Source organism: Melanerpes formicivorus, unplaced genomic scaffold (genome assembly GCF_026170545.1).
Source record: "Melanerpes formicivorus ecotype bairdi unplaced genomic scaffold, bMelFor1.0.p_v2 SCAF_21, whole genome shotgun sequence".
Lineage (NCBI taxonomy): Eukaryota > Metazoa > Chordata > Aves > Piciformes > Picidae > Melanerpes > Melanerpes formicivorus.
The window spans coordinates 10,716,414-10,744,324 of record NW_027142373.1 but is presented as its reverse complement, the minus strand read 5'-3'; the positions used below and the strand labels follow the sequence as shown (position 1 = coordinate 10,744,324).

Sequence of the window (27,911 nt, the reverse complement as noted above, 5' to 3'; positions counted from 1 at the left end):
GCAGTGGTCAGTGAGGGCCTTGCACAGCACAGGGTAGGGAAAACCATTTATTGACCATGCAGCAGAGCAGACGCGTTCGAGCTGTATGTACAGGTGTGGCTGTTGGGATGAAGCAGGAACCTCACCCTGCAGACAAGGGACATTCATAGTTTCATTTCCAAAGCTTTGAACACTGGATTGTCACACAGCCAGACCATGGCACCGAGAACAAAGCCATTCTGCAGAGGGAACTCGAGCTCCGCTGACTCCCTCCAAGTCACAGTGAGATTCACCTGTAGGCATCTAAAGCAGTGAGACTCGCTTCCTCAGGACACACTACCCTCATGCCTACTGTGTCTAAAGTGCTGGCAAGAACATGTCTGAGGCAGAAAGGATTCTCCCCTTGTCCTCTCTATCCTAGTCCACCAATTTAAAACCCTTTCTCTAAGGATCCAGGCAACCTCCCCCTCCCTCTCACCTGCATTCTGCATCTACAAGGCTGGGGCCTTCGTGAGCTTCAGACCAAGAGATTACAGGAAGCTCCTTGGCCAAGCTTTGATCCCATCTTCAGGGCTTCTACAACTACCTGGGTGCTTCCAACTAGGACCTCAGGCCTTTGAACCTGTTGAGTTCACCTCTACTGATTTTTACTTTGCAACACAGTAAGGAAAATTCAACTACAAGTAACTCCAAGCTGTGTTTGCAGTGATGGCTTTATCAGCCAACATTAATTCCAGCAGCAGGTTCTCCTCTGGAGTTCTCCTACAACAGGCAGGGCTCTCCTGTACCAAGTCTCTCAGTGCTTGAGCTGACTGCTCCCACCCACGGCTTGGTGAGAGCTGTTGCTTCACAGCACTGCTAGAAACGCTGAGCTCAGAGTCCAAGGGCCCACCCTGCCTGTGCTTCAGTCAATGGATGATAAAACCCCTGATAATTCAAACCAGCCTGTCCCAAAGCCCATCTGAGGCACTCCTTCAGGTTGGAATGCAAGAGGGAGAAGGAAGAGGCTGCTGGAATCAAGCTCTGCTGATTTAAACCTCGTTTCTGTGAGACTGGAGCTGGAGGGGTCAGCTCTTCTGCCCCTGATTGTGCAGAACACTGATGTCCAGCCAAACTGCTTTCTCCTTTGTGGAGACAATTGCACTTAGCCACTTAATACAGGGAACAAATAAAAGAGGGCATTAGACCCAGCACATGCATTGTCAGAGCCCAGCAGAGCCTTCTTTCCTTTCACTGTCTGCTTGTTCCTATTTAGGTATCCTATAGCTCTATTATTTACATCTTGTGTGTCATTGCACTCCTCTCAATAAAACACTTTATTCTACTACAATAATAATACTGCCTGCATGAGGGGATGTGAGAGACACCTCTCCTGTCCCTGGATTCAGTCACTGCACCTCACCAGTGATTGTAAAGACATTTCTGCACTCCAGGTGCTGTCCTCCACCAATACTGACCACTCCTCTCCAGCCTTCTTTACCTCCTCACTACACATTTCATTTCCTCCTTCCCCCACACTATGGAATGCAACAAAAGCAGAAAACTAACCAGTGGAACCCTTAAAATGGAGCTCAGCCCCTGGTGCCCAAAACAGACAGGAGAGGGACAATGTAAAACAAAGAGAACTGCAGACAGAGCAGTGTGGCACAACAAGCAGCCAGGCTCTGCTGACACTGAGCCTTGGGAAGGAGGCAGGGAGCTAAGTGCCACTTCAGGGTGACAAACAAGCATCCCCTCAGAGAGCCAGCATTCCTGCTCAACATGCTTAGTGGGTCCAGCACTGAGGAGGTAAAGTCCAAGGGAGGGCACATGTAAGGGCTCTGCACTGAGGAAGCTCATGGTGGCATCATCACCCCACCAGCCTGTAGGTATCTCTGGACAGCAGCACAGGAGCAAGGCAACTAAATCCCCTCCTGCTGACTGGTCTCCCTTCAAAACACAGTAACTTCAAGTTTAAATAGAGTGGAAGATAGAACCAGATTCACCCAGAGGGCAAGATAAAAGCAGCCAGCACTGCCTGTTACTGGCTGCCACTCAGTTCACGCTTGGCAGAATTGTTCCAGGACCCCTTCAACGTGGGGCAAAACATTCTGGACTAAAGCTACAAGCAGAGTGGTCAGGACATGTAAACAAAGCTGAACATCACCAGTGGATAGCATGTGTGTCCCTCCCCACGGCACATTCCTTCCAGTCCTGTGGGATCCTCTCCTGGTCCTGTCACAGAGTCTCTGGCAGTGTCCTAAGGTCATAGGTTCCCCCACTGCTCTACTGGGGGAAACTGATCCACTTCTCCAACCTCTGTGCTGGGCTGGTCTCCCAGTGTGAAGGTCAGTCTGTATCTCAGCCTCACCTTCTCCTGCAGGAAAAACAAAACCCAAGAGCCACGTGAGAACAGCCCCAGTCGCTCCTGAATGAAACACTTCCCTGATAGAGCTCCACAGAGAGCACGAGGCTCCTGCTGCCTGTAGCAGGGGGAGGAGGGCCAAGGTTAAAGGTCATGAAGCAGTTCAGCTAGTCAGCAAACCTGAGTTATTTACCTGACAGGTTTTATAGCACAAAAGCTTTACTGCTGAGCATGGAACAGCAGGAGAAGAGCAGGAATGGCCTGAGATAACAGTTTGGACACACGTGGCCAGCGCCCATTGCTCAGCTGCTCTCCAGTGAGCCTGAAGTATGCTGCTGGAAGAGGTCAACATTTTCAGAACTGAATTCCTCACCATGTGGAGGAAGACAAAAAACAACTCCTGCTCTGCAAAAATCTCAGTGAAAAGGGCAGCAGGAGAGGGAACCAGTCCTTCAGTGAGGGGAACTCCATCTGCCTCGTGTGCTCTCAACAAACCCCTCTAACAATCCTCCTTTTGGACCTCAAAGCTTCCAGCTGATGCTTCAAGGATCCTTTTGCTGCAATTCTCAAGCAGCAACCTGTAGATTTGTCAATCATTAGACACTGCTTCAGCACACAGCTCTGAGCTCTATGGAACAGGCTACTGAAATGAGTAACTACAGCAAGGGAAAAAGAGCTCATCAGCAAAGGAAGTGTGAACCACCTTGCTGGGCTGCTCACAGGCACTTCCTCAAATACTGGAGCTGATGTGCTCTGACATCTGTCTGCTGGTTCAGGTCTGTCAGGCTACATCCCCTACACAGCACAAGTTATTTCTGCAGCACCAGCTAATTTGACATCAGTCTCATTATCACCACTGCCAGGCACTTGCAGTGCATCTGGGAGTCAGACCAGCTACTGACACCGCTCTGACAGCTGCCCTTTAAAGCTGAGCTTTAGATGACTGTTGCCCTTTTGCTGGGACAGAAGAACAGGACCTCCCTGTACCTCTCCTTGCTTACAGAGTCTGTTGGAGAAGAGATTACATAGAGCCCTGAGCTGAAACACCAACACTGAGCAGTGACCTCCTCTGGAGGGCAAGGTAGGAACAAACAGCTCTATCTGCTCAAATGTTTGGCTCATCCTCCCCACAGAACTCAGGTCACAGCAAGGAGGACAGGAGAAATCCCATTCCATGATGATCTGCCCCTCTCACCTTCGCAGGGTTTGCCAGAAGCATGACTTGGGTGATGGCAGCAGGAGGCTGGATGGGATTGAATGGAGACAGCTCTGTGCCAGAGGGTGGCTGTAGCTTCACTTTCATGGACTGCAAATGGAAAAGAACACAGAACCTCAGGGATCAACTCCTGCCTTGGGGACAATGAGAGATTCACACACAGGCTGGGGAGATAACCACACACATCCAGACTGGAGAGAGTCAACCCAGATGTGAGGATGAGGAAGCAAGAGTCAGCCCAGCTGGCACAAGATGACAGGAACAGGTAGACTGACAAACAGCACCTTCTTATGTGAGTTGTCTGCTGTCAGAGAACACCTTCACAACAACAGGTAGAGCACAGCTGAGACAAGCTGGCCATCCAAAATTAGCTAGGTGCAGTAAGAACCACACAGAATGGTCTGGGTTGGAAGGAACCTCCAAAGGTCATCTAGTCCAACCCCCCCTGCAGTAAGCAGGGACCCAGATCAGGGTGCCCTGAGCACAATGGAACTCACTGTCAGGTTTAGGCTGTCTTCAGGACAAGAGAAAATGGCTTCAAGTTTCACCCTGGGAGGTTAGATTAGACACTGGGGAAAACTTCTACACCAAAAGGGGTCTCAAAGTCTGGAACAGGCTGTCCAGGGAAAGTGGCTGAATCATATCCCTGGATGCATTTAAAAGCCATCTAGATGTGGTGCTCAAGGATGTGGTACAGTAGTGGCCCTGGCAGAGCTAGATGATGGTTGGACTTGATGATCTTAGAGATCTTCTCCAACCATGGGGAGTCTGTGATTCTGTCTTTCAGAAATTCTGACTCTAAAGACCTCAAAGGTGGCTCTGTCCAACAGCCCTGTGCTGGCTGAGCCACCTTCATGAACACATACAGCTGGACTGATCCTAGCAAGAAAAACAGAACTACCTGCAGTGCTTGACTCACCCTGTTCAGTGTCCTCTGTCCCCGACAACCACCTTAATGTTTTGGAAGCATCACAGCTATAGGAAGGTAGAGCCAGGCTGCCCCCAGTCCCTGAATTCATGCCCAAGCATTCCTGACCACAGAGTCAGGGCCAGGCTCCCTACCTTGGGCACAGCAGCCTGCAGCACAATGTTCTTCACAGGGAGTGGTGCTGTGTTCAGCATGGAGACCACCACCACCAGCACGTCCGACCTCCCCGGGGGGCACTCCCTGGCGAAGTGCAGCAGGATCCGGAAGCCGTTCTTGTCGTAGGCTGTCACCGGGAGGGCACTGCCTGCCACGGGGAGAAGGGCAGAGGGAGGCAGGTTTGTGCTGCAGAAATCACCTGCAGCAGCAGGCAATCTGACTGCCCAGCTGGGACATCTCATCCTTGCTTCCTGCTTTGTCAGCTTTGTCAAGAAGCTTTGCTGTCAGAAGGTGTTCGGAAAGAGGTGAAAAGCGTGGGGTACTTACTGGGTTTGATGGACTCCAGGGGAACGTGGACATTGGCCAAGGAAATCTCAGCTGCTTTCATGGGGCTGCCTTGCTGCTGGAATGATGCTGGCTGGAAGAGAGGACTTCCTGTGCCAGCAGTGCAGCTGCTTGGGAAAGGAACTGGAGGGGCTCCTGGGGCAGTGGCTGGCAGCCCTGCAGGTGCTATTAACGGGGCGGAGGTGGCGGCGGCTGGCAAAGTAACCCCAGGGTACCCTGAGGGTGTTGCCATGCCCTGGGTGACAGTCCTGCAAGAGAGACAGAAACACATGGGAAACTGAGCTGAAAGGGAACCCAGAGAGAACTGCAGATCATGAGGACAAAGCAATGGCCTGAAGGGAGCCTGTGACTCAAGACGGCCTCACCTAAGAAGCAGAGCTACAAGCTGCGCCAGGGGAGGTTTAGGCTAGGTGTTAGGAAGTGGTGGTGCTGGTAGGGCCAGGCCTCACTCCTCTAAGTCAAAAAGAAAGCAGAAGTCCACCCTGGCAAAGATGAGCAAGGCTCAATGGGCAAAGGCCTCTCTACCTCAGCAGCCTCTTCAACTTCACACCACACAACTGTATCAGGCAACAGCACAGCTGCTGTGCTCTACCAAGTCGTGTCTGCCTTTCCCTCCTGGAGGTGGGACCCTCGTGTTAGTTTGTAAACTGAAACCCTCAGAGAGCAAAAGCCCCAATGAGACATTTCTACCAGAGCAGAAAGTCTGCCTCTGAACCTGGTGCAGCAGCAAGCTGGACTTTGTACCTGCAGAGACAAAGCAAAGTCCAGGACTTGTAGTTACCCTTTGGCTTCTTCAAGGAGTTGTCCCAATGCATCCATCTTCTGTGATGTATTGCTCCCTACAGGTGAGCTGAAGTACCCAGGAGCAGCTGGAATAGTCTTAGGAGGCCCAGCAGGGGCAGCTGGCCCAGCAGAGAATACAAATGGTGCTGAGTTTGGTGCTGGGATGCTGGGAGCAGTCTGAGAGGCTGTGAAAGCCGAGGGCAGCGTCGCTGATGTTCCAGACGTGGTTTGTGGTGCGTGATGGAGAAGTGGGTTCCCTGCAGGGTTGCAAGCAGTCCCCATCTTTGGGTTAAAGAAGTCCAGGTCCAGCTGGTCGTTCTGAAAGAGAGGACAGGCAGATGCTCCAAGCCACTGCTACCCCCTGTGGCAGGCGGCGCCGTGACAGAGATTTACCGCAAAACCTGGTGCTGGGTGGCAAGCAGCAAAGCCTGGGGCCTATGTCAGGGCTACATCTGATCTGTAAGTTAAGCAAAGGAAGTGCTAACATCATGGGGAGCAGGATGGGAAGCTGAGAAAGCCACATTCTGGGATGTCTACTCTGTTCAGACACAGATTGCAGGGCTAAGCCAGACTTGCCCTCAGGAAGAGCTGCCCCTATACGTGTAGTTCCTCTGAGGTGACAGAGTGTGTCCTGAGACCTCCCAGGATGACAGCCCCTCCCTCCCCTTCCCTTGAGTCCCTCCTTTGTACCTCAAACATGCTCCACTGATTGTTTTCTGATGTCTCCTTCACTGCTGCAGGGGCTGGGTCGTTCAGGCCTGAAAGGAAAAGGAACAAGTAGGTGACTGGAGGAGAAAATGAGCTGGGTGCCATCCCTTGGCACTTGTTCCAGAGCCATCAAAATACTTCATTCAGCTCTGCCAGAGCCCAAGAACCTGATGGAAGACTGAAATGGGCTGCAAGTCTGTGTTAATGAAAAGAGACTGACAGCATCAGCAGCTGACAGTCACCCACAGTTCTTCATGATCTGTAGGGCCACCTTCTGCTCTATCTGGGCTCCACAGGCAGGCTCTCTAAGGCACCTTGCTCTTTAGCACAGTCACAGAGTCAGGGGTGAAATCCATACCAAACTGCAGGCTGCATGTCCAAGCACCTACAGAGATCAGACTACAGCTGCACTCAACTCTCACTTCACTTGCAGCCTGCTCTGGGGAGATCTGAGTCCTAACACTGGCTCACTGACCAGGTCTTACACTCAGGATGGTGCAAGGGGCTCCTCTAGAAGCCAAAGGCATCTCATGCTCCTTTTAGGTACACCACACACAGCCAGCCCTCACACTCAGGCTGGAGGAAGAACACAGCCTTATTGTTAGGCATGGCTTGAGGAGCCCCTCACCAAATCAACCAGGCTGGAAGAGGCCTCCAAGATCAAATCCAACTAATCACCCAACCCTATCTAATCAACTAGACCATGGCACTAAGTGCCTCATCCAGGCTTTTCTCAAACACCTCCAGGGACACCGACCCCAGCCCCTCCCTGGGCAGCCCACTCCCATGGGCAATCTGTCTGGGAAGAACTTCTTTCCAAGACCAAGCCTAAACTTCCCCCTGTGCAGCTTGAGACTGTGTCCTCTTGTTCTGCTGGTGGTTGCCTGGGAGAAGAGATCCCTGTCTGGGTCCTTCAGTGTCTCACCTAAGCAGAGAAGCTCCTCATCCAGCAGGGAGAGGGAGTTGGCTGCGCTGCTGTGCGGAGCCGGGGCGGCTTCCACCTGGCTGGAGGAACTGCTCCGGAAGGCCTGGGGAGGAGGCGGGAGAATGGGGATCTCAGCTGGGGCTGGGGCTGCTGTGGGGGCTGGTGCCAGGGTGCTGGGTGGCATTGGAGGTGGCGGGGTGCTGGTGACGTCCAGTCCAGCAAGGTCAATGAGGGTGTTGAGGTTACTTGTGGAGTTACTCCCTGCAGCAGACAGGAGAAGAGCACTACTAGGAAAGAAGGCAAAAGGCTCAGGGCAAACCCAAGGCACAGATGATACTACAGGAGAGATGGTTTGGATGACACAGAGCTCCTCCTCCCACCTTGGCTTGTGGCCCTTTAGAACAAAGCAAGCCCACATGCTCCCCACCTAGCCATTTGTTGGCCACAAGCTACTCCAAACAACCCAGACCCTTAGGAAAGGTCTCTGTGAAAAGCAACACCTGCCCCAGCCACTGCTCCTCCCCAGGTACTACTTGCAGCAGAATTCAAAGTCTTCTCAGCTCAGATAAGGCTCAGGGGGAACTCACAGAATTGCAATAAACAAAAGCCAGCAGAGAGGAAAATTTGTCCTGTCTGGATCTTGGTATTCAGGACAGTCCTGCCCAGTAAGGTGCTGCCAAGAGGCATTATGCATTCCTCTGCTGCTCCCCGTGGAGCAATGCTTAAGTGGCTTCCAAATGGTCACTCTGTCACACACATCTCCAGAGCTCTCTGTGGTGAGGCTGCAGTGGAGGGTGGGCAGCTGGCCTAAAGTCACAAATAGAATTGCTGGCCAAGTCAGGAACAGGACCCCTGGCCTGGCTCCCACTCTCCTGCTCTTATCACAGTACCAGTCAGGGTTGGAAGGGACCACAAGGATCATCTAGCTCCAACCCCCCTGCCATGGGCAGGGACACCCCACACTAGATCAGGCTGGCCAGAGCCTCTTGCTCTTGTCCTTTTGGTAAAAATCCTCCTCTTCCACACCACCAGGAAGAAAGAGGACAAATGCTGAGAGGAAAATGTGTGAGAACTTCCAGCCACACAAACTCTTCAGATGCAGGTTGTCTACTGATGGTATCAAAGGGAGTCACAAGCCATGGAAACAGCAAAGCTGCAGCACCGTTGCTCACATCCAGAGCTGTTGATTCACTGCTTAGGAGCTGCCCTGTCCTGCTCTGATCCAGTACTTTGTTGGCCACAAGTACCACCAAAGCCTCACTTTACCACAATTACTAGTCCAAAAGACTCAGAGTTGCAGGATTCCAAACATGAAGCAGCTGGCTTCCCAGGAACTCACCTTCCACTGCAGGCATCACAGGGAGCTCCACCTCACCATTGATCACCTGCCCTTCGATGATCTTCTTGTAGGAATTTATCACACGGGACAAGTTGTCACTGGCCTGCAGAATATCCCCTGTGTGCAAGAGAGACAAAAATGACCTCCCAAGACTTCAGGCACTTTGCCCCCACTCATGAGGAGAGCACTCAGTTATCAGCTAAAGAATCAGCAAGAAGAAACAGAACTGTTTGGCTAGGAGCTCCGTTGCTCTGGGCTTCCATGTCTTTGCCATGTTTCTCTAAGCTCTACCCTGACCTTCCTAGGTCCATCCAAGTTACAGTAACAATAAAAACCGTGAGTCCAAGTCTTTGTTCCCCACAGCAGTTCCCTCCCCTCTCTGAAGCAGCAGCTGTCCCCCATTATTTCCCCCAAGCCTCCCTAACCTCCAGCTCTGCTGTCAAATCCTTGCCTGAATCGAAATGATAAGCTTTAGGAGGTGAGGATCTTGCCTTTCATCTGCTTGCTCAAAGCAAAGTGCATCTACAGTGAAGAGAGGTCCTCACAGCAGCCACTCCCTCCCTCAGCCCTGGCACAGTCCCATGTCACAGAGGCAATTGAGAGCAGGAGAACTGTGCCTCAGTTTACCCAAACTGCTGTCATTATCCTCAGTCTCACTGGCCAGCTTGAACAAGGTCCGTCTCTTGGTTTCACACCGTTCATACAGCTCCTGGGAAGACAAAGGCTGTCATCAGCAATACCAGCCAGCACAGAATGAGCCCTCAGACACACACTGGAAAGCCCAGAAGAGAGAAACCAGCCTCCTTGTGCTGAACATGCCAGCATGGCTGGACACCCAAGATCCCCTGACCCTGCCCTGCTGAAGCATTCCATGAGTCTGGGAGGCTGAGCACAGCCTGCATCACCAACACAACATCTCTCAGTCCTCCTGCACATCAGCACTTCTGGCCAGCTCTGGTCCAGAAGGGATGTGTGTTCCTTTTTCCCTACAAGCCTGAGGAAGAGGAGAATTGTGCTTCAACTATCATGCTTCAGTTGTGCTGCAAACACTACTCAGAGCCTGCAACCAGGCAAGAAAGGTGGCAGGAAGGAAGTGTTTCACAGACACGAAGCAGTTCTTTCAGCTTCTTATCACCATTTCAGGAGCTCCTTGTTAAAAAGGAGGAGGTTTAACTTTTTTAGTTAGATGAGCTGCAACTCTTGAAGGCCCTGGGCCTACCCAGGCAGCCCTGGTGGATGATTTTTACCTTCCTGATGTGCTGCCAACCTTCTACCACTTGCTAAAAGTCTTCCACTGAAGGGAAGGAGCTACTCTCCACTCCACTCAGCCTTGAGCTTTTTCATCCACAGAGCTGTAAGGGACAGTGATGATCTGCAATCACTGTGTCCTAATAGGAGCAAGAATTACAGCTTCCTGATTCAGCCACACTGCACTTCTGGAGAGCAGCTGGAGCTCATTTCAGGCAGAGGCAAAACTGAGTCCCTTGGTGAAAGGCTTTCAAACCATGGTCATTTTCTTTCCTGCTATTTCTAACAACTACTTGTGTTTCTCCCTGGTGCTCTCCATTGTACTGCACCTTTTCTAATTCTCTGCAAAACTCCAGGCTGTAGAAAAATGATCAGGGAATTGCTCTGGTTGGAAAAAGACCTCCAAAGTCATGAGGCCCAACCACAGACCTAACACCACCATTGCCATTAAACCATGTCCCAAAGTGCCATGGCCACAGCTTTCTTGAACACCTCCAGGGATGGGGACTCCACCACCTCCCTGGGCAGCCTCTTCCAATCCCTCACCACTCTTGCAGCAAAGAAGTTTTTCCTAATCTCCAACCTATCCCTCCCCTGGCATAATCTCAGGGCATTTCCTCTCCTTCTATCACCTGATATTAGGGAGAAGAGACCAACCCCCACCTAACTCCAACCTCCTTTCAGGGAGTTGCAGAGAGCAATGAGGTCTCCCTTCAGCCTCTTCTCCAGGTTAAACATCCTCAGCTCCCTCAGCTGCTGCTCCTCAGCCCTGCTCCCTACAACTACCTAAGGGAGGTTGTATCCAGGTGGGGGCTGGTCTCTTTTCCCAGGCAACCAACACCAGAACAAGAGGACACAGTCTCAAGCTGTGCCAGAGGAGGTTTAGACTGTATGTTAAGAAGAAATTCTTCACAGAGAGAGAGATTGGCCATTGGGATGTGTTGCCCAGGGAGGTGGTGGAGTCACCATCACTGGAGGTGTTTAGGAGGAGACTGGATGGGGTGTTTGGTGCCATGGTTTAGTTGATTAGATGGTGTTGGATGATGGGTTGGATGTGATGATCTTGAAGGTATCTTCCAACCTATTCTATTCTATTCTATCCTATCCTATCCTATGTTCTCCAGACCCCCCACCAGCTTTGTCACCCTTCTCCAGACATGCTCCAGCAACTCAATGCCTTCCTGGAGTGAAGGGCCCACAACTGAACCCAGAAGCAGCTCACACTCACCTTCATGAGCTCCCTATCAGCCTCTGAGGAGTCCTCTTTGCTGTAATGAACCAACATCTCATTCAGCAGCTTGACGTTGTTGTTCACCTCCTCCAGCGTGTGCATTCGTTTTGTCACCTTCTGAATCCGGGCCTCATCCTTCAGGGTGTAAAGCACAGACAGAAAAAAAGTGAGTTTCCCTCTCCAGGTCTTCCCTATCACAACAGCAGAGACCAGCTGTAAATCCTGCCAAGTAATGCCTGTGTAAGGTTAAGCTAGAAAAAGGCCACCAAAGCCCCTCTCTGTTCATGTGAGGCTTTGCTTGCTGTCGCTTCACCACCATTTAGGAACAAGTTCTTTACTATGAAGGTACTGGAAGAGGTTGCCCAGGGAGGTGGTTGAGGCCTCTTCCCTGGAAATATTCAAGGGAGGCTCAAAGAGGCCCTGGGCAGCCTGGTCTAGGTGGGGATATCCCTGCTGACTGCAGGGAGGTCAGACTGGATGACCTCTGGAGGTCCCTTCCAGCCTGGGCCATTCTGTGATTCTGACACAACAGAGAAGCTCTTCTGTTTCCAAGCAGTCTCATCAGCTAGACTGGAAGGTGTAATTGCACCACTAAAAATGGAAAAGTTCCCCAAAGTTCCTGTCTGACAATTTCAGGTGGGGTTGGGTTTTTCTGGGGGGGGTCCCTTGATGCCATGTTACAACAAAGATGTGTTTGAAGCAAAATATTTACTAGGAACAAGCAGCACACCCTGGTGGAACACATCCACCCATGCCTGATTTGAGATGCTAACTAAAGCTGTAGGAGGGTCCACCCTGGGGACAAGAGAACCCTGAATGGAAAGATTTCAGTAACCTATCCCTCCTCTTCAGTCTAGGAGCTATCTTTTCTCGGTGAGATTCACAGTGAGTCATCTCCTGGGAGCCAGGGTTGCTTGTGACAGCCATGGGGGGATGCATCACAGCTCTGCAAACAGGAAGGTGTTTCCATGAAGCCTGCCTGGGAGAAGAACCAGTCTAAAGACTCAGCTGGGATGCTCCCACCAAAACCTGACATGAAATGTCACCCTGAGTGATGAGAATGTGGTTAATTACAAAGGGCATTCAATCTTTGCCTCTCCTGGCCCTGTCCTCCACCAGAGACACCAACTGTAGACATTTGTCTGATACAAACATCTCCCACTTGTAAGCTGGAGTCAAAGTGACAGCACCCTCATGTCACACAGAGCCCTGCTAGGGCAGCAGGTGGCATCCCCTTTATGCAGTAACCACAAGGACTAGATCCAAGTCAGCACTGTTGGAGGATTTCAAAGACATCAGAAGGCTGCATGTTGCTGGTGGGCAGTTTCACTGGGTCCCACAACTCCACTAAGGAATTCTGTACTCACTCCCACAGCCTGAAAATCCCAGGTTCTGCCATCCACCTGATCCTAAAGCTCCCCCACCCCTTTGAAGTCCAGCTGCTTAAAGCCTGGAAGGCAGACTGTTGACTAGGACCAATCCCTCAGGGATTTCTTACCTCTTTTACCATGGATTTTATGAGTTTGTTGGCCTCCTGTAAATCATCTGGGTTTTTGCTTTTCAGCAGCTTGGCTAGGAGCTGTAGGAGGAGAAGATGATATTCAGGAAACAAATAAAGGGCCAAGGGAGGCAGTGAAAGGAATCCAAATGAACAATTCCCCTTTCCTCTGCTCTGCTGAGACCCCACCTCAAATACTGCTTCCAGTTCTGGTGTCCCCAGCATATGAAGGACACAGAGAGGTTAGAGTGAGTCCCAGAGGAGGCCACAAAGATCATCCAAGGGCTGAAGCACCTCTGCTGTGAGGACAGGCTGAGGGAGCTGGGGATGTTCAGGCTGGAGAAGAGAAGGCTCTGGGGGGACCTTAGAGCTGCCTTCCAGTACCTGAAGTGATCCTACAGGGAGGTTGCAGAGGGACTTTCCATAAGGGTGTCTGGAGACAGGACAAAGGGGAATGGTTTCATACTGAGGGAGAGCAAGGTTAGCTGGAGCTGAGGAAGGAGTTCTTCAGTGGTGGTGAGACTCTGGAATAGGCTGCCCAGGAAGGCTGCAGCTGCCTCAGCCCTTGAGCAGCTGAGTGTAGTTTAGAGGTGTCCCTGCACACAGCAGGGGGTTGGAGTAGATGGTCTCTGAGGTCACTTCCAACCTGAGCCATCCTATGAACTCAGGGGAAAAGGGATACAGCCCAGTGCTACAAAGCTTGCACTGCTTTCATGGACTCAGTGACTTCAGGAGTCATTTATGGCTTATCATCCCCTGTGAGTTGCTGCATTCTTGCTTCTACGCAGGACACAGACTGTGAAATCTTGGAGACTTCTGCCACTAGGTTAATTCTGGTCCTGTGTGTGAAACAGTCTCTGCCTTCCAGTACTAGTGCAGGAAGGTTCTTTAGCAGGAACAACTTCTCTATGGTAACACAGATAAGGCCTTAACTGGAACTTCAGGTTAGGTGGTTGGACAAGGCAGTGAGTTCTATGCCAGTCCACACCAACCCCCCCCAGAATACAAACCAAAGCAGTGTACTTCCTCGTTCTGAGCATGCACTGAGCAACCACTTTTCATCAGTGATTACCACACAACTCTTCACTGTACCTTGGATTTCTCCTCATCATCAAACACAGGGTTTTTGGGACGGGGTGGTGGAGAAGGAATCAGGGTTCTGTCTGCAGGAATCACAGGATCAAACATAACAATCCCTGAAAGCAGAAAGGGAGGCCAGGTGGGTCAGCAGCAGGGGCAGGCACAGCTGGCAGTGCCCCCCATCACCCACAGGCTGCTGCCAGCACGAGCGGGCAGGCAGGCTGCCCACGGGTACACTGCCCTGATGAGCACTACAGGAGCAGCTCACTGAGTGGGGCCAGCTGCAAAAACAAAGACAACTGTCTTTGATAAAAGCCAGAACCCCAGCAAATGTGTTGCCACGTCCATACTGCTCCTCTAACAGCTCAGTACAATCAATAGCTCTCCACTATTTGTCTTTCCCCCCTTTCACTTGAGCTGTTGAACCACTAAGTGAAGTCCCAGACAAGCCAGCTGTGTGCAAACTCAAGGGCATGACACTGGTTAGGGTAAATGAGCTGAGCAGGAAAGCAGGCAGCACTGCAAAAGGGGGTGAGGAGTGGACCCCTAACCACCAGTGGGGAAAGAGCTAAGCTCCCTGTGGTTCCATTGGCTCACCCTTAGAGCCATGCTCCACCTCAAGGGCTTTCCTGGAACCACTCTGCCTTGTGCTGAAGCCACATGGCTTCTCAGCTGGGCTTTCTGCACTCTGCCTACACAAGAAACTTGTACCAGTTGAACTAGAGGTACAGCTGTGAAGCAACCTAGTTGAGAGCACAAAAGGCTACAAGGAGGCTCTTCTTGCATTTCAAATCAGCCTTCCTCAAATCATTCAACAACCAGCTCCAGAAAAACTAGGAAGGAACCAAAACACCAAGGCCTTGCAAACCAAACCAGAAGTGTTTGCAGGGTAGCTAACTAATCTGGTTTAAAAAGCCAACTCAACCCAGCTCAAAGCATTAAAATACAATGAGAAGCTTTGCAGGGAATTTCTCCCTTCTCCTGCCTCCCCTCAGAGCTTGTCCTGACTCCATATAATTAGAGGCTGTGTATTAGAGCTGTGTTCAGAAGGGCTAGGGAGGTTCTCCTCTCCTCCTGCTCTGCCCTGGTGAGACCACACCTGCACTACTGTGTCCAGTTTTGAGCTCCCCAGCTCAAGAGAGACAGGGACCTGCTGGAGAGGGTCCAAGAGAGGCTTCAGGGGTGGTTGGAGGACTTGAACATCTCTCCTATGAAGAAAGCCTAGGAGACCTGGGGCTGTTTAGTCTGGAGAAGGCAGAGAGGCCATCTTATCAGCATCCATAGGTATCTGAGGGGTGGGTGTCAAGATGAAGGGGCCAGGCTCTTTTCAGTGGCACCCTGTGATAGGACAAGGAACAATGGGTACCAGCTGGCACACAGGAGGTTCCACCTCAACATAAGGAGAAACTTCTTTACTGTGAGTGTGACAGAGCAGTGGAGCAGGCTGCCCAGAGAGGTTGTGGAGTCTCCTTCTCTGAAGACTTTCAAAACCCACCTGGATGCATTCCTGTCTGATCTGCCCTGGGTGACCCTGCTTTGGCAGAGGGGCTGGACCCAATGATCTCTAGAGGTCCCTTTCCAACCCCTAACAATCTGTGACTCTGTGACTCTCCTGCCCAAAGCACAGGCTGGAGAGAATGCACGAACAAGCAGCTGACTTCCCACCTTGTCTCTTCAGCATGTAGTAGGCATCCTTGATTTTGGATTCCTCTGGCAGTGCCACTGTCCAGCTGTACAGCAACTCAATGACTTTGGACTTCACCTTCTCTGAGACTCGGTCTCCCAGGTACTAACAAGGGGGAAAAATAGGTCAATTCTGCACAGCCTCTTGAGAAAGAAAGCCTACAGCTATGCATTGCAAGGTGATGATCCAAGTTCCCAGATGATCTAAGATACATCATCTTAAGAGGAAAAAAAAAGTGCTCCTCTACTGTATTTGAAAGAAGAGTGAAGAGGAGCTTTGTGATCACCTTCAGCAAAAGCAGCAGCAGCTTTTCTGCTGGCTCCAGGACTTTGCTACTTAAGAACTACAGAGTAGAGATAACCACCCCCTCCCCTGTCTTAGGGGAAAGAATCTGGGAATGCTTCACTGCATCAATCACACCATGGGGTGCTTCTGTCTGGGTTTTGCCAGATTAAGCTGATCATGAAGGTGGGGGTTGGTCTCTTCTCCCAGGCAACCAGCACCAGAACAAGAGGACACAGTCTCAAGCTGCGCCAGGGGAGGTTTAGACTCAAGGTGAGGAGAAAGTTCTTCCCAGAAAGAGTGATTGGCCATTGGGATGTGCTGCCCAGGGAGGTGGTGGAGTCCCCATCCCTGGAGGTGTTCAAAAAAGGCTTGGCTGTGGCACTTGGAGCCATGGTTTAGTTGTCAGGAGGGATTAGGTTGGACTTGATGATCTCTGAGATCATTTCCAACCTGGTTGATTCTATGAGTGCTGAGGGACTTAGCCAGGCACTCTTCACACAGCAAGTCAGCAGCAGCCTGAGGACTGGAACCCTGCAGCGCTCTAACCTCTGCATCACATCTCCCTTTGCACTGATGCTGGAGTTTTGCTTGGGTTTGTAAGACATGCAGCCAAGCTTTAGGAGCTCTTGAGCTCCAGGAAGGCTTAGAACAGTGCAGAGATGGCAAATGAGTACAACTTACTGAGAAGAATAGTAAGCAAAGCACTAAAACCCCCCAAAACTTGGCCCTAGAATAAACACAATGAGCCAGCCAGAGCACTGCAAACATTCTGCATGTTGCCCTGCAGCTCACTGAGGCCACAGACACACACACAAGGTAAAGCCATAAAGCTCAGGCACTAACCTTTGGAGACACAACTTTGATTAGCTCGTTTAAAAAGCGAAACTTCCCTACTTCGTTATGAAATCTTCTTCCACAATTCTTCATGCAAGCTTCCAGCACCTGCAGGCAAGCAACAAAAGCAAGGGGCTGAAATGAACACCACAACTCTGCAGTAATAGTGCAGCTCAGAGGGCAGTTGAAGGACCCACGTCAGTGGGACCCATACTCCAGCTCTGCCATGCAGGCATAAGTCTCCTGTCTCCCATCCTGGGGCTGAGCTCCCATCCTCAGCCATGTGGACCTGGGTCAGTGACATCACCACTAGGTCTCAAAACAAGGAACACAAATCTTGCCTGAAGGAAAACAACCAAAAGCAGCTGAAACTGAACCCAACCAGAGGTGTTTCTCACTGCCCTACTGTTCATGAGCAATCTGGAGTCTTCAGTCAGTAACTGAGCTCCCTCTCACTGCCCACCCCCCCAGCAGAGGGGAATCAGGGCATTCAGCCCCAGTGAACCCCACTGACACTATGGGCCCCTCACCCTCTACACAGATGTCATTCAATGATACAGAACTGCATTTAAGAGGAGGGGTAAGGACTACCTACTGTCAAGGCTTGGACTGCCTCCCATTCCTGTGGTGACTGGATTTTATGAGCCAGGAGCCTCACAGCTATCTGTGGCCTGAAACAAAGCAGATCCCCATTACTAACACAGCAGGTGAACACTCTGAAGGCTTTTCCAGACTTGCACAGGTTCTGCTGTGCCTAAATGAGACACTTCTCCCACAAATAAAAGGAAGTGCCATTCAGTACTCTTCATCTTTTCCATTGGTGCACAAAGCCTAATAAGAAATGTTTGGGGCACCTCCACAAGCCTGTGTGTTTGCACACAGGATAGGAAGTGAGGGCTGGTAGTCCAAGCCAGCAATTCCAGATTCCTGCTTGGGAGTGGCCAAACAACTCCCAGTACAGTCCCCAGCTCAGGAAATCACTTCATTTCTCCTGTATGAGTTTCCTCTTTCCAGAAGAAAACACTCCTTCCTTAGCTCACAGCAATGTTGTGACCCAGGAGGTTTCTCCAGCTAAGCCTTGTGAAGAATTTAAAGGCACAAAGCCCCTCCAGGCACCCAGAGCCATAACCCCATTTGCCAGCCTGGCAATCAGGCCCAGCCTGGCTGGGTGAGAGCCCTGCAGCTGCAGGAGGCTGACAGCAGAGGCAGATTCAGAATTCCCTTTTCCCAGTGCTCAGCTGTGCCTAAGCCATGCTGCCTTTCATCAAGGAGAAACCACACTTTGCAGCAGCTTGTTCCTCTTGCAGCCAGATCTTCCTTGTGGTATCAGCATTTATGAAAGGAAAGCATGAAAGTCTGAGGAACAAATGATACATCTGAAAGTGTGACTGCTGATTTAGCAAGTTCTACCCACCCTTCAAGTTCTTTGTTGATCTGGTCACAGAATCCAATGATGTATTCCCAGTCTTCCTGCCTGTTAGATGGGTTAGTGGCTTTATCTTTGGCAAGGGAAAGAGAACATATGACGAGTCAGGCACAAGAAACAGGATAAAAGGCCATGCATTTCCTAGAGAAAAGCATTTGATAGCCATTGCTAGCTGTCTAAAAAGGAGAAAGAAGTTCACACAGGGTATGTCTGGTCAGGGGAAAGGGTGTGTGTCCCAGCTGAGACATCCCAACCTCCAGCAGGAATCCCTGCTTCCCCAAAACCACAGGAGCCAAGCCTCCAGCACTTCGAAACGTGCAACTTCCACGCTGTAACTGAGAGCACAGGAGAAACCATCTGAGCTCTCTCAGCTTCCCTCTGCCTGAGGTTGCTTAGCTCTTTCCTGACATTCCTTAAAGGCCAAAGCCTCACAATTTTCTACAGAGGAAAATTCTTTATGTATTCCATGGGAGTTTCACAGAGGAGCTGCCACATCAGCTGTTTAACAGAAGTCATTCAGCACTGACACTTGCTTTTAGAGTGCCAGATGATCTGGTAGATGTCTTGAGCATTCCCCCTGGGAATTATGAACTGAAATTTATTATTAGACATTGAGTTGTTCTTGCAAGTAATAAACACCACAGCCTGTACCTGATCAGGAATTCCAGCCCTACACGCTCTGCTGGCTGGGCTATTTCAGGCTCCTGAAGGATCCTCCCTTGGGTACCAGGCCTTGCTCACTGTACTGATTGCAGAACAGTGAGGCTATCAGCATCTCTCTTTTTTTCTGTTGTGAATGCATCTTCTGCATGTGTTCTACTTAGCTCTGATGGAGCACTACATTTACAGCAGACAAGATGCCTGCTGTAACCCCATTTCCCAGCCAAGATGACTGGACATGATGATCTTTCTTCCTTGTGAGGGAAGCAACACCACACTGTAGCTATGTATCTGAGGGCTGGCATTTAAGAAGCCTTCCTCCAAATTTTAATGCAAGGGAAAGAGCCAGAGAAAAGGAAATACTGCTGAGCCAGATAGTACAGAGCAGAGGATGATGGACAGGGAAAACCAGCACACATCCCTGTACTTTCATCACAGAGAAATAAACACATGCTAGGTTACAAAGTGCCATTTCCCCCCACCCCCCCATCATTAAAACATTTCTTTTTACCTTTCCACAGGCAGATGAAACAGCTGTCAAACATCTACTCCAACAGCTCACTTTCACAGTGCACCTGAGTCCTCCTACCCTGGCAGCCCTACAAGGCTTGCTGATGTTTTCCTCCTCAGGAAGGACAGCTGGAAAGCCATTCTGTAAACTGCTCCATGGATTCCATCTGCAGAGGTGAATCTGTGCCTGCTGCTGACTGGATTCATGAGACCCTGGGTAAGCAAAAGGCAGCAGCCAGGGAGGACTAACTGTAGGACCACATCTCGTCGTACAAGCTAAGCTGCCAAGATAGCTTCTTGAACTCAAGAGATTCAGAGGAGGCCCAGTTTAAATTGCAGCCTCTGCAGAGCCAAGCAACTGTTTAAAACATATGGGGTGCTCAAACCTTATTACCACACTCACAACTGCTGAACACTCTGGAAGCATCATGAAAACAGGGACTTAGAACAATCTGAAGTCTTTTCATGCAAGTCAAATGGCACTGAGCATGGCTCAGTGCTTCAAAGCACCTCCATTGCTCTGCAGGCCTAGATGAGACAGAGAGTTCTTGGCTGGAGCTGATGGAATTTATTTACTAAATGCAGGAAGAGCACAAAGAAGTAAAGACACTCAGCTAAATGAACTCCTTGTTGGTTGCACATCCTGAAAGCAGGAAGAAGATCTGGTGCAAACAGGAAAGCGTAACCAACGTCTCCACACCCCGAGTGTTAATTTTAAACCTGCTCTGAACATCTCCAATGACTTCTTGGAGTGACCCTGGGTTGCTTATTTCACACTCTCAGACTTGGTTCAGACTCATCTAAGCTTCTGCACTGAAGGCTCTCACACAGTAGAGACTCAGAAGGAGAGATTACTGAAGGGAAGTTACATTCCACATGAAGAAACTCCCTGGTTCCAACATTCATACAAGCTCCATGTGAAACCCTTGTTCAAGAAAGTTAAGCAGCTTGATCAGAAGTCCTGCCCTGGCTCTGGAGCCACTCAGTTACAGCCACCTGAGCACAGCACCCCCAGTGAGCTAAATTACCTTGCTTAACCTTTTCAGGACATCCCTACCTGAAGGTGCACCATGTCTATCAAGGCATAACTTAAACCCCTCTGTGTTAATGCAGAAGGCTTAAAATGTGGGCAGGGAGCTCCTCTGCACTGCCTTATAAATACACTTCAACCCTTATCTGAAAGGATTCATTCCAGGAAGGAGAGTTTGGTGCTCTGGAATATCAAATCCTTGGCTTCTCTGCTGAAACCTTGTCCATGGCCCATTTGGCACTGGTCACAAAGCTTGCTTTCAGAGACACTTGTCCACCAGGTCCCATCCTGAAAATCCCATTTCACATTGGCAACCAAGTGAATCTGAATTGACAACCTGGGAACAAAAGGCTCAGCACTACTCCGGTCCTGCCACCGTCTCTGCCTTGGCTTCCAGACACAACCACACTGAGGACACGGAAAGCTGCTTCATACCTCACCTAAAGTGTCAGAGCCATCCAGCACCAGTTGCTCTGCCAGACCCTGAAACACTAATGAGTCAACATTCAGATGCATCATTAGATATGGAACAAAGGTGCTCATTTTCTCTGTAGAGAAAAGATGCTGGAATGCAGAGAGCCACAGACCATTAACCGACTGGTAATGAATGCCTTCTGTTCCTGGGTTTACTTCTCTACTGAAATGAGCCAAAAGCCATCCCAACAAAGAGTTTCCCCAGGACAGGCTTAGCATATGAACTGGGAAACCCCAGCCCAGGCACACTGAGTCCAACCTCCTCCTGGGGGTAGTTTGTATCCTCAGGAGAAGGAGAATGTCGACATGCAACAATAAAAGGGAAAAAAGAAATGAAGACAATTGTAAGATTTTATCCATCTGCATCTACTGCACACCTGGACATTGCCTAGGCCTGACAGGAGCACGGCACAGTAAGCTTCCCTGTGGATGCAGCAGGAAAGGCAGCCCTGAAGTCAAAGGATCCAGCTGTGTTTGCACAACTGACACTATTTTCTCACCTCCTGTTTCAGCTAAGAGCAGAAAAGGAGCCTGCCCACGAGGAAAGCACAGGAAGGATCACCTGCTCTCATGGCAGCTGCCTGAAGTCAGCAAGGAGACAGGAAGATGCCAGATCAGCCCTGGCTTAAGTGCAGATCTTGCTGCAGCATCAGGACACGAGGATGATGTTACTTCATGGGCCTGTGACTCCACCTGATGACAGAGACAGGGCAGCGTGGCAGGCTGCACGCCGCGGGTACAGGAGAAAATCACTGGCAGTAAGACATCTTCCACCTTCCTGTGCCTGGGAAGTTGGCTGTGCTGCTGGGCAGGGCCGGCCCTTCCCTTTCGAGCACACGCTCAAGGTTAGCATTAGACACAGCTCTGTGATGCTTACAAGACAAAAGCCCTCAGGAGGCTGGGTGAAAGCTCTCAGACGCAGGAGCTTTGCACTCTGCTTTCCTGGCCTGCAGGACTCCTCCGGTAATTCACCTACAGCAAAGGCTGCCCTGCCATGGGAGGAGCGATGCAATCACACCAGCACAAATCACTGTGGCAGTGACCTGGCATAAATGCATCCTCTGCCATGAGAGAGCAACGCTCAAGCCCTGAAGAATGTGCACACCCCTGCAATCAGCTCGCTGCAACATTTCCTACGGTGAGCAAGGCCTTTGCTACACCACCACCCCCCTCTAGCACACATCCCCTGGTGGAGAAGACCCTACTGCTTTGGCCAAGCACAGAGAACTTCTCTCTCAACTTCCACCATCAGAAAAATAACCCCCACCAAACAACCAGCCAGGAAGCTTTCCAGGCTATACAACCCAAAATATCCTTCCTACTAGAGATATTTTCACACACAAACTGAACTTGGTGAGTCAGTTCTCCTTGGAGAAAGATGAAAAGGAAGGGATGTGGGTGTTGCTTCATGTGTCTCACTGGCTACAATAAAAGATATTGGCAAACTGTGGGAGTTCAGAGGAGGAGCAAAAATGCTAAAGGGACAGAAAGGACTGATCTGTAACAAGAAATAAGAGCTTTCAGCCCATTTAGCCATTAAGTCCTATAACAGATGATGAGATGCTGTGTATGCATTCATATTTTATAGATGACAATAACAAGAAAGAATAAGAATTATTCCATCTTGTTAGAGAAGAATGGCCCCAAAAGGACAGATGGGTTTATACTTTAAGACCTCCAGGGTAATGCCCACCTTCTGCTGTTTGCCTGGTGCCTGACTACTTAGGAACTTCACTCACTGCTGCAATTAAATACCTATTAAAAATAGAGAAGAAAACCTAGGCAAGAAGTTGGTGATGTGCAGGACAGGCTGCTGGGGACAGCAGCAGGAGCCCCTGTGCGTGGAAGGTATGGAAAACAATTCCTCTTCTGACTGATTCGTTCAAGAGTCACCTCCCAAGCTGCCAGCACCAAGTCAGGATCCCACAGCACCAGATCCTGTGCAGCCAACAGCCCCAAAGCTCACAGGCAGCATGGACAGACACCCAGCGAGGAGGTACTCAGCAAGGGCTATGGATCAACAAGCCATGGCTGGGGCTTTTTTCCCCCCACACTGTCTCCAACGTTTAAGATTCTGTGTCAGAAATACCTTATCCTGACAAAGGATTTCGAAATAGTCCAGTCAGTGTGGAAGGGACATTGACAACTCCTGCCCTGAAACTGCAGCTAGGCGTAAAGCAGAATGTATCTGCTTGAGAATCAGGGTTGTGTAACACACGGATGCGATTTATTTGGGAAAACCCTACGGTTCTCAACCTCACCAACAGCGCCGAGGCTGCACACTTGGCCAACCAAACCCAGCCGAGGGAAGAAGAAGCAGCAGGGACAGGCACGGGCCATGGGCATTTATGGCCAAATAAACTGAACATCCTTGCAGGTGTTGAGCAAGACGAGCTCCGAACCCGCCCGCTCCTCACATTTCCCGACAAGGAAACTGACTAACGGCGCCGGGAAACTAACGGCCCCGAGCCGCTGCCGGCCCCTACAACCACGGCTCCGCATCTGCCCTGCTGCTGTCGCGCCCAGGGCGCTGGCACCGGCGCGGGCGAGTGACCACCGACAAGGGGAGGCCCCAGCCCCCTGCCCCCAGGAGGGCGCGTCCCCCCGCAGACAGAGCCGTGTGCTCCGGGGAACCATCCGCAGGGTGCCCGCACGCCCCCCAGCCTCCCCCGGGCAGCACCGACCCCGGGTCAGCTGCGAAGCTCCCGCCTCGCTACAGCAAGGAGAGGGGGAGGGCAGGAGGAGGGTGGCGGTGAGGCGATGGGGAGGGCACGGGTGGAGGGGAGCCAGGGCGGAAGGGAGCGGGGCTGGGAGCCCCAGGCAGGGAGGCTGGGGGCAGGGGGTACTCACTCAGCCACGACTCCAGACTCTCCCCCTCCGCCTCCGCCATGTTGCCGGCCCGGCCCCGGGCCCCGCCCCGGCCGCGCGAGAGCCGCGACAGGAGGGCGGGGCCAGCTCTAAGGACCGCCCCCTTCGCCGCGCTGGGCCCCGCCCCGCGGCTGGCCCGGCCCGGCTCTGCGCGCGCAGGGAAGATGGCGGCGCCCAGCGCGGCGGAGCTGAGCCGGAGGCTGCGGGCCTGGCTGCCCCGGTGAGCGGGGCTGGGGAGCGGGCCGGGGCAGCTCTTCCCCCGGGGGCTCACGGGCGAGCGGCGGGGCGCTTCCCGGGCCGGGCAGCGCTCGCCTGAAGTGTCTCGTGGGCTCGCGTGGGAGGCCGTGCAGGCAGGGCCGGGGGGTGTCTGCGTGCGGGGCACGGCACAGGCAGTGCAGGGATCTCGGTACCCTCCTTGCTCTTCTCCAAACCACACCAAAATGCCTCCTATTCCTGCTAAAATTAACGGAATTCCAGTTTCAGGTGCCTAGCCCATTCCTGCGAGCACAGAGCTGCCCGCAACCTAGGGGTCAAGGCCGTGGGGCCCTGGGGAGGTCGATCCCTGGGTACAGGGAGGTGTGCTCAGCACTGCCTGGAGCTGCGGCGTGGGGCTCCTGTTCGGACCCATCCGACTATAGTCTGATAGCTTTGCAGCAAAACTGGTGGCCTCCTTGATTTCTGGCTCTTCTGCAGCAGAGAAGTGCCGAGGAAAGCGGAGGTGCCGCTCGCATCTGACACACCCTCCGGAGATGTGCTCACTTCTGTCCCCGTCCCCATCGCGGCTTACAATCCCCCTCCTCCTCTTGTTCTTTGCAGGCTGATGCAGGTGAGATGGACTCGCTACAACCCCAGTTATTTAGAGCCAGAAGTGAACAAGGAGTTCTACCAGAAGCCTTTGGAGGAGCTGTCTGAAGAGGAAAAGGAGAAGCTGAATCTTAGGGAAGTTCAACCCATAAAAGCTGCTCCTCCCACGGTCTCCAGCTCTGTGTTCAGCGACCCTATGATCAGGTCAGAGAAAGCATTGTCTCCTCTCTTACAGCCAGGTTCCATGGAGCCAAAACACTTGGAAGCTGTGCTGTCCTCCTCAGCCTTCCCTTGCTGTGCTGCCCATTGCCTTCTTGCAGCACAATCCCTTTATTCAGGTTAATCTTTTCCCACAAAGCCAGTCACTGACGTGCAGTGATTAGAGGTAATTACAGCAGATCTAGCAGCAGCCAGACATAACTATGGGAGCAGCACAAAAGGGGGGTGGAGGGGCTTTTTTCTGGGGGTGATAAAGATCAGAATTTAAGTCAGACCTCACCTGGCTTTCTGTTTTCAGTAAATTTACCAACATGATGATGAAGCATGGAAATAAAGTGCTGGCCAGAAGCCTCATGGCTCAGGTGAGAACTCCTTCATGTTCCTTCTCACTATTGTCTTAAAATAATGCAAGATGGAAAGCTGGGATGGCAGCCCCACTGGGATTGGGAATTACCAGCCCTTGGGGCATCCCTGCACACACATTGTCACCATTGTTTGTCTGATAAGGCATCCTTTGTACAAGCCCAAACCCCACTAAGCTCATAGCCCAGTTGGTGACAGCTTAATGCAAAACATTCTCTTTCCACTCTTCAGTATCTCTTGGACCTTTGTACTGCAATGAGCTCAGAGTCTGATACCCTTAAAAGCATCATTTTCTCAACAGATCATCATTCCAGCTCTCTTCTGTGTAACTTGCCAATGAAGTCCCATAGAAGTGTCACCTGTATGACCCAGCTTTGACCCCTGCTCTGACCTGCAGTAACTGGAATTAGCTGGTGGAGCCATCTGCTGTGTTCCACCCTTGAAATGGAGACACAGATTGCCCTGGTGCTCCCCAAGTAACTGCTGATTCCTTAGGAGAGATAAAGACACCCAGGCTCTGTGCTCCTGCGTCCAGGCTTTGGAGGGGAGGATGCTCAGTGCACACAGAGCTGTGTTCCTGTATCCACTTTGTCCCTGTCCTTCCCTCCTGGCCCAGATTTGTGCTCTTTGGCCTCCTCACCCCAATGCAATGTGTGATCAAGGGCCTGAAGAGCTGGAAGAGAGTGAAGTAAAACTTGAGTTAGAGAATCCCCTACCAGCCTGTTGCCTGTAGGGCTAGAAAGCAGCTGCTCAAGTGAAAATGGGGTGCTTGTGAGAATGATGTAACTGCATGGAGTGGAATGATCTATCTGCTCTGCATGTCTCCTCTCTTGTCTTTGTCCCAAGACTCTAGAGGCCATTAAGAGGAAGCAGCTGGAGAAGTACCACAAAGCTCCAGAAGAGGAGAAGGAGACAATTGAATGCAACCCTTATGTCATTTTCCACCAGGCTGTGAAAAACTGCCAGCCCATCATTGGGCTCAGCAGCATCACAAGAGGAGGCAAAACCTACCAGGTGAAAAGAGGGGAGGGGGAGCTGGGAGCACACCTGGATAGGAGAGAATTAGCTGGGGAAGCAAATGAACTGGTTTCCACCCCTTCAGGAACCCTTCAGGGTTCCTCTCCTTGGAAAGAGAGACACTTTGCAATCTGGATTAAAGCAGCAGCTAGAAACTCTGTCCAAGATCAAGACTCCAGCCTGTGAGCATGGCAGTTCCTCCATCAGCAGTGGTCTCTGCTGCTCTCACTAGATAAGAGGAGGAATATGCAGGAAATGTTGTCCAAGGAGACAGAGCTCAGTAACTGGCAGTCCCAGGGCTCCCAGTTCCATCCTCTCTGCTGCATCATGTTTGGGTAGAGGTCCCAAAGCCTGGGGCAGGTCAGTGTATCAGAACAGGTCAGCTCGTTACAGTGTGATACTCAAGACAGGAGCAGACCCTGTCTCATGGTGTGAGCTCTGAAGTACTTGAGTTCTGTTGGAGAGAGGAGATGTGGAGACATCTCTCTAGTCCTTCAGTGCAGGGGAGCAGTGACCATCTCTGCTAGCACAAACCAGCCTGGATCCAGTGCCCAGATCAGCCACAATTCCTGTCTGCAGCCACTGTCTGCAGCACCCAGGGCTGATCAGAACTTCCTTGGTGGTAGCAGTGGCCAGGCTTCTACAGCCAGAGGAGGTGACCTCATCCATGTTTATAAATGTGTGAAGGGTGAGTACCCAGAGGCTGGAGCCAGGCTTTGCTGGGTGATACCCAATGACAGCACAAGGGGCAGTGGGTGGAAGTTGAGGCATAGGAAGTTCCATGGAAACAGGAGGGAGAATTATTTCACAGTGAGGATGACAGAACACTGGAGCAGGCTGCCCAGGGGGGTTGTGGAGTCTCCCTCTCTGGAGATATTCAAGACCTGCCTGGATGAGTTCCTGTGTGAGCTGGTACAGGTGCTCCTGCTCTGGCAGGGGCTTGGACTGGATGATCTCTCGAGGTCCCTTCCAGCTGCTACCTTACTGTGAATGGGCACAGAGCAGCTGTTGGGACCTGGTCGTAGTGCAGAGCACAGCGTGCTGCCCCTGGAGCTGCAGCACATCCACACCTGTCCAGCAGGGCCTGTGTGGCTGCTGGAGCACCCCTGCAGCGTGGTCACTGTCGTGGTTTCATCCTTGCCCAGGTGCCAGTCCCTCTGAAGGACAACCGGAAGCGCTTCCTGGCCATGAAGTGGCTGATCACCGAGTGCAGGGAGAACAAGCACCGCAGGACACTGATGCCTGAGAAGCTCTCCCAGGAGCTGCTCCAGGCCTTCAACAACGAGGGGCCCATCATCAAGAAGAAGCACGTGCTGCACAAGATGGCAGAGGCCAACAGGGCTTACGCACACTTCCGCTGGTGGTAGAGACTCTGTGCGTGGGACGCGGTGCCCCCAGCCCCAGGGCTGCCTGCCTGATGGAGGCTGGGGAGAAGAGGGAAAGGTGACACATCCCCCTCCAGGCAGCTTCTGAACTAAACCAGGGACAGCCCAGCCCAGCCCCACAAGGTTTAGTTCCTTTGTGCTCGTTTGGGTGGGGGAAGCCTGAGTTACCAACCCTGCAGATGATTCTTTCATGATCGCTGCTCTGTGAAGAGAAGCCTGAGATGTTTTTCTTGGAGCAAGGCTGTGCAAGATAATCTTCCCTTTCTGTGTTTCCAGGGGGAACCTCCAAGTCTCTCTGCCTCTGTAGTCAATGGTTTTGGTTGCACTGCTGACAACAGAGCTGGATGTTTTTCCACACCACAACCAACCTTCGTGGGGTTGGTCCAAAAGGCAATAAAAGGCCCTGTTTGATTGGTTTTGGTTCTGGTCCTCAGCAGCAGTGTCTGCACAGATCTGATAGGATTGTTAACAGCAACAATAAATCCAGTTTGATGGGGAAGGTCTCTTGATCCCAAACCTTTGTCTGCTCTTTCCACACCCTGATTGTGTAAAGCCATGCTGAGCCTACACGG

The 27,911-nt window shown here is 51.5% G+C and overlaps 2 protein-coding genes across 6 annotated transcripts; one reads left to right on the top strand and one right to left on the bottom strand.

Moving 5' to 3' along the window:
- Window positions 1–34: 34 nt before the first annotated feature.
- Window positions 35–23,593, bottom strand: GGA3 (golgi associated, gamma adaptin ear containing, ARF binding protein 3). Of its 5 annotated transcripts, none has more exons than XM_068151556.1 (17): window positions 23,534–23,593; window positions 17,998–18,082; window positions 17,179–17,254; window positions 16,593–16,691; window positions 15,446–15,569; window positions 13,793–13,896; window positions 12,701–12,781; window positions 11,200–11,337; window positions 9,351–9,432; window positions 8,724–8,840; window positions 7,385–7,645; window positions 6,442–6,509; window positions 5,750–6,069; window positions 4,951–5,216; window positions 4,602–4,771; window positions 3,519–3,629; window positions 35–2,335 (listed from the first exon to the last, which is right to left on the bottom strand). In XM_068151556.1, the coding sequence occupies exons 1-17, from the start codon at window positions 23,571–23,573 to the stop codon at window positions 2,225–2,227; spliced, it is 2,253 nt and encodes a 750-aa protein (XP_068007657.1). In that variant the 5' UTR covers window positions 23,574–23,593; the 3' UTR covers window positions 35–2,224. The 5 variants fall into 5 exon arrangements, with proteins under 5 accessions (XP_068007657.1, XP_068007658.1, XP_068007661.1 ...); XM_068151557.1 differs by lacking the exon at window positions 23,534–23,593 and adding an exon at window positions 19,181–19,542; XM_068151560.1 differs by lacking the exon at window positions 17,998–18,082 and having other exon boundaries at window positions 23,534–23,589.
- Window positions 23,594–23,687: 94 nt separating this feature from the next.
- On the top strand, window positions 23,688–27,855 carry MRPS7 (mitochondrial ribosomal protein S7). Its single transcript, XM_068151550.1, has 5 exons — window positions 23,688–23,771; window positions 24,368–24,559; window positions 24,873–24,936; window positions 25,784–25,951; window positions 27,100–27,855. Exons 1-5 carry the CDS (start codon window positions 23,716–23,718, stop codon window positions 27,319–27,321), a joined length of 702 nt encoding a protein of 233 aa, XP_068007651.1. The 5' UTR covers window positions 23,688–23,715; the 3' UTR covers window positions 27,322–27,855.
- Window positions 27,856–27,911: the final 56 nt, after the last annotated feature.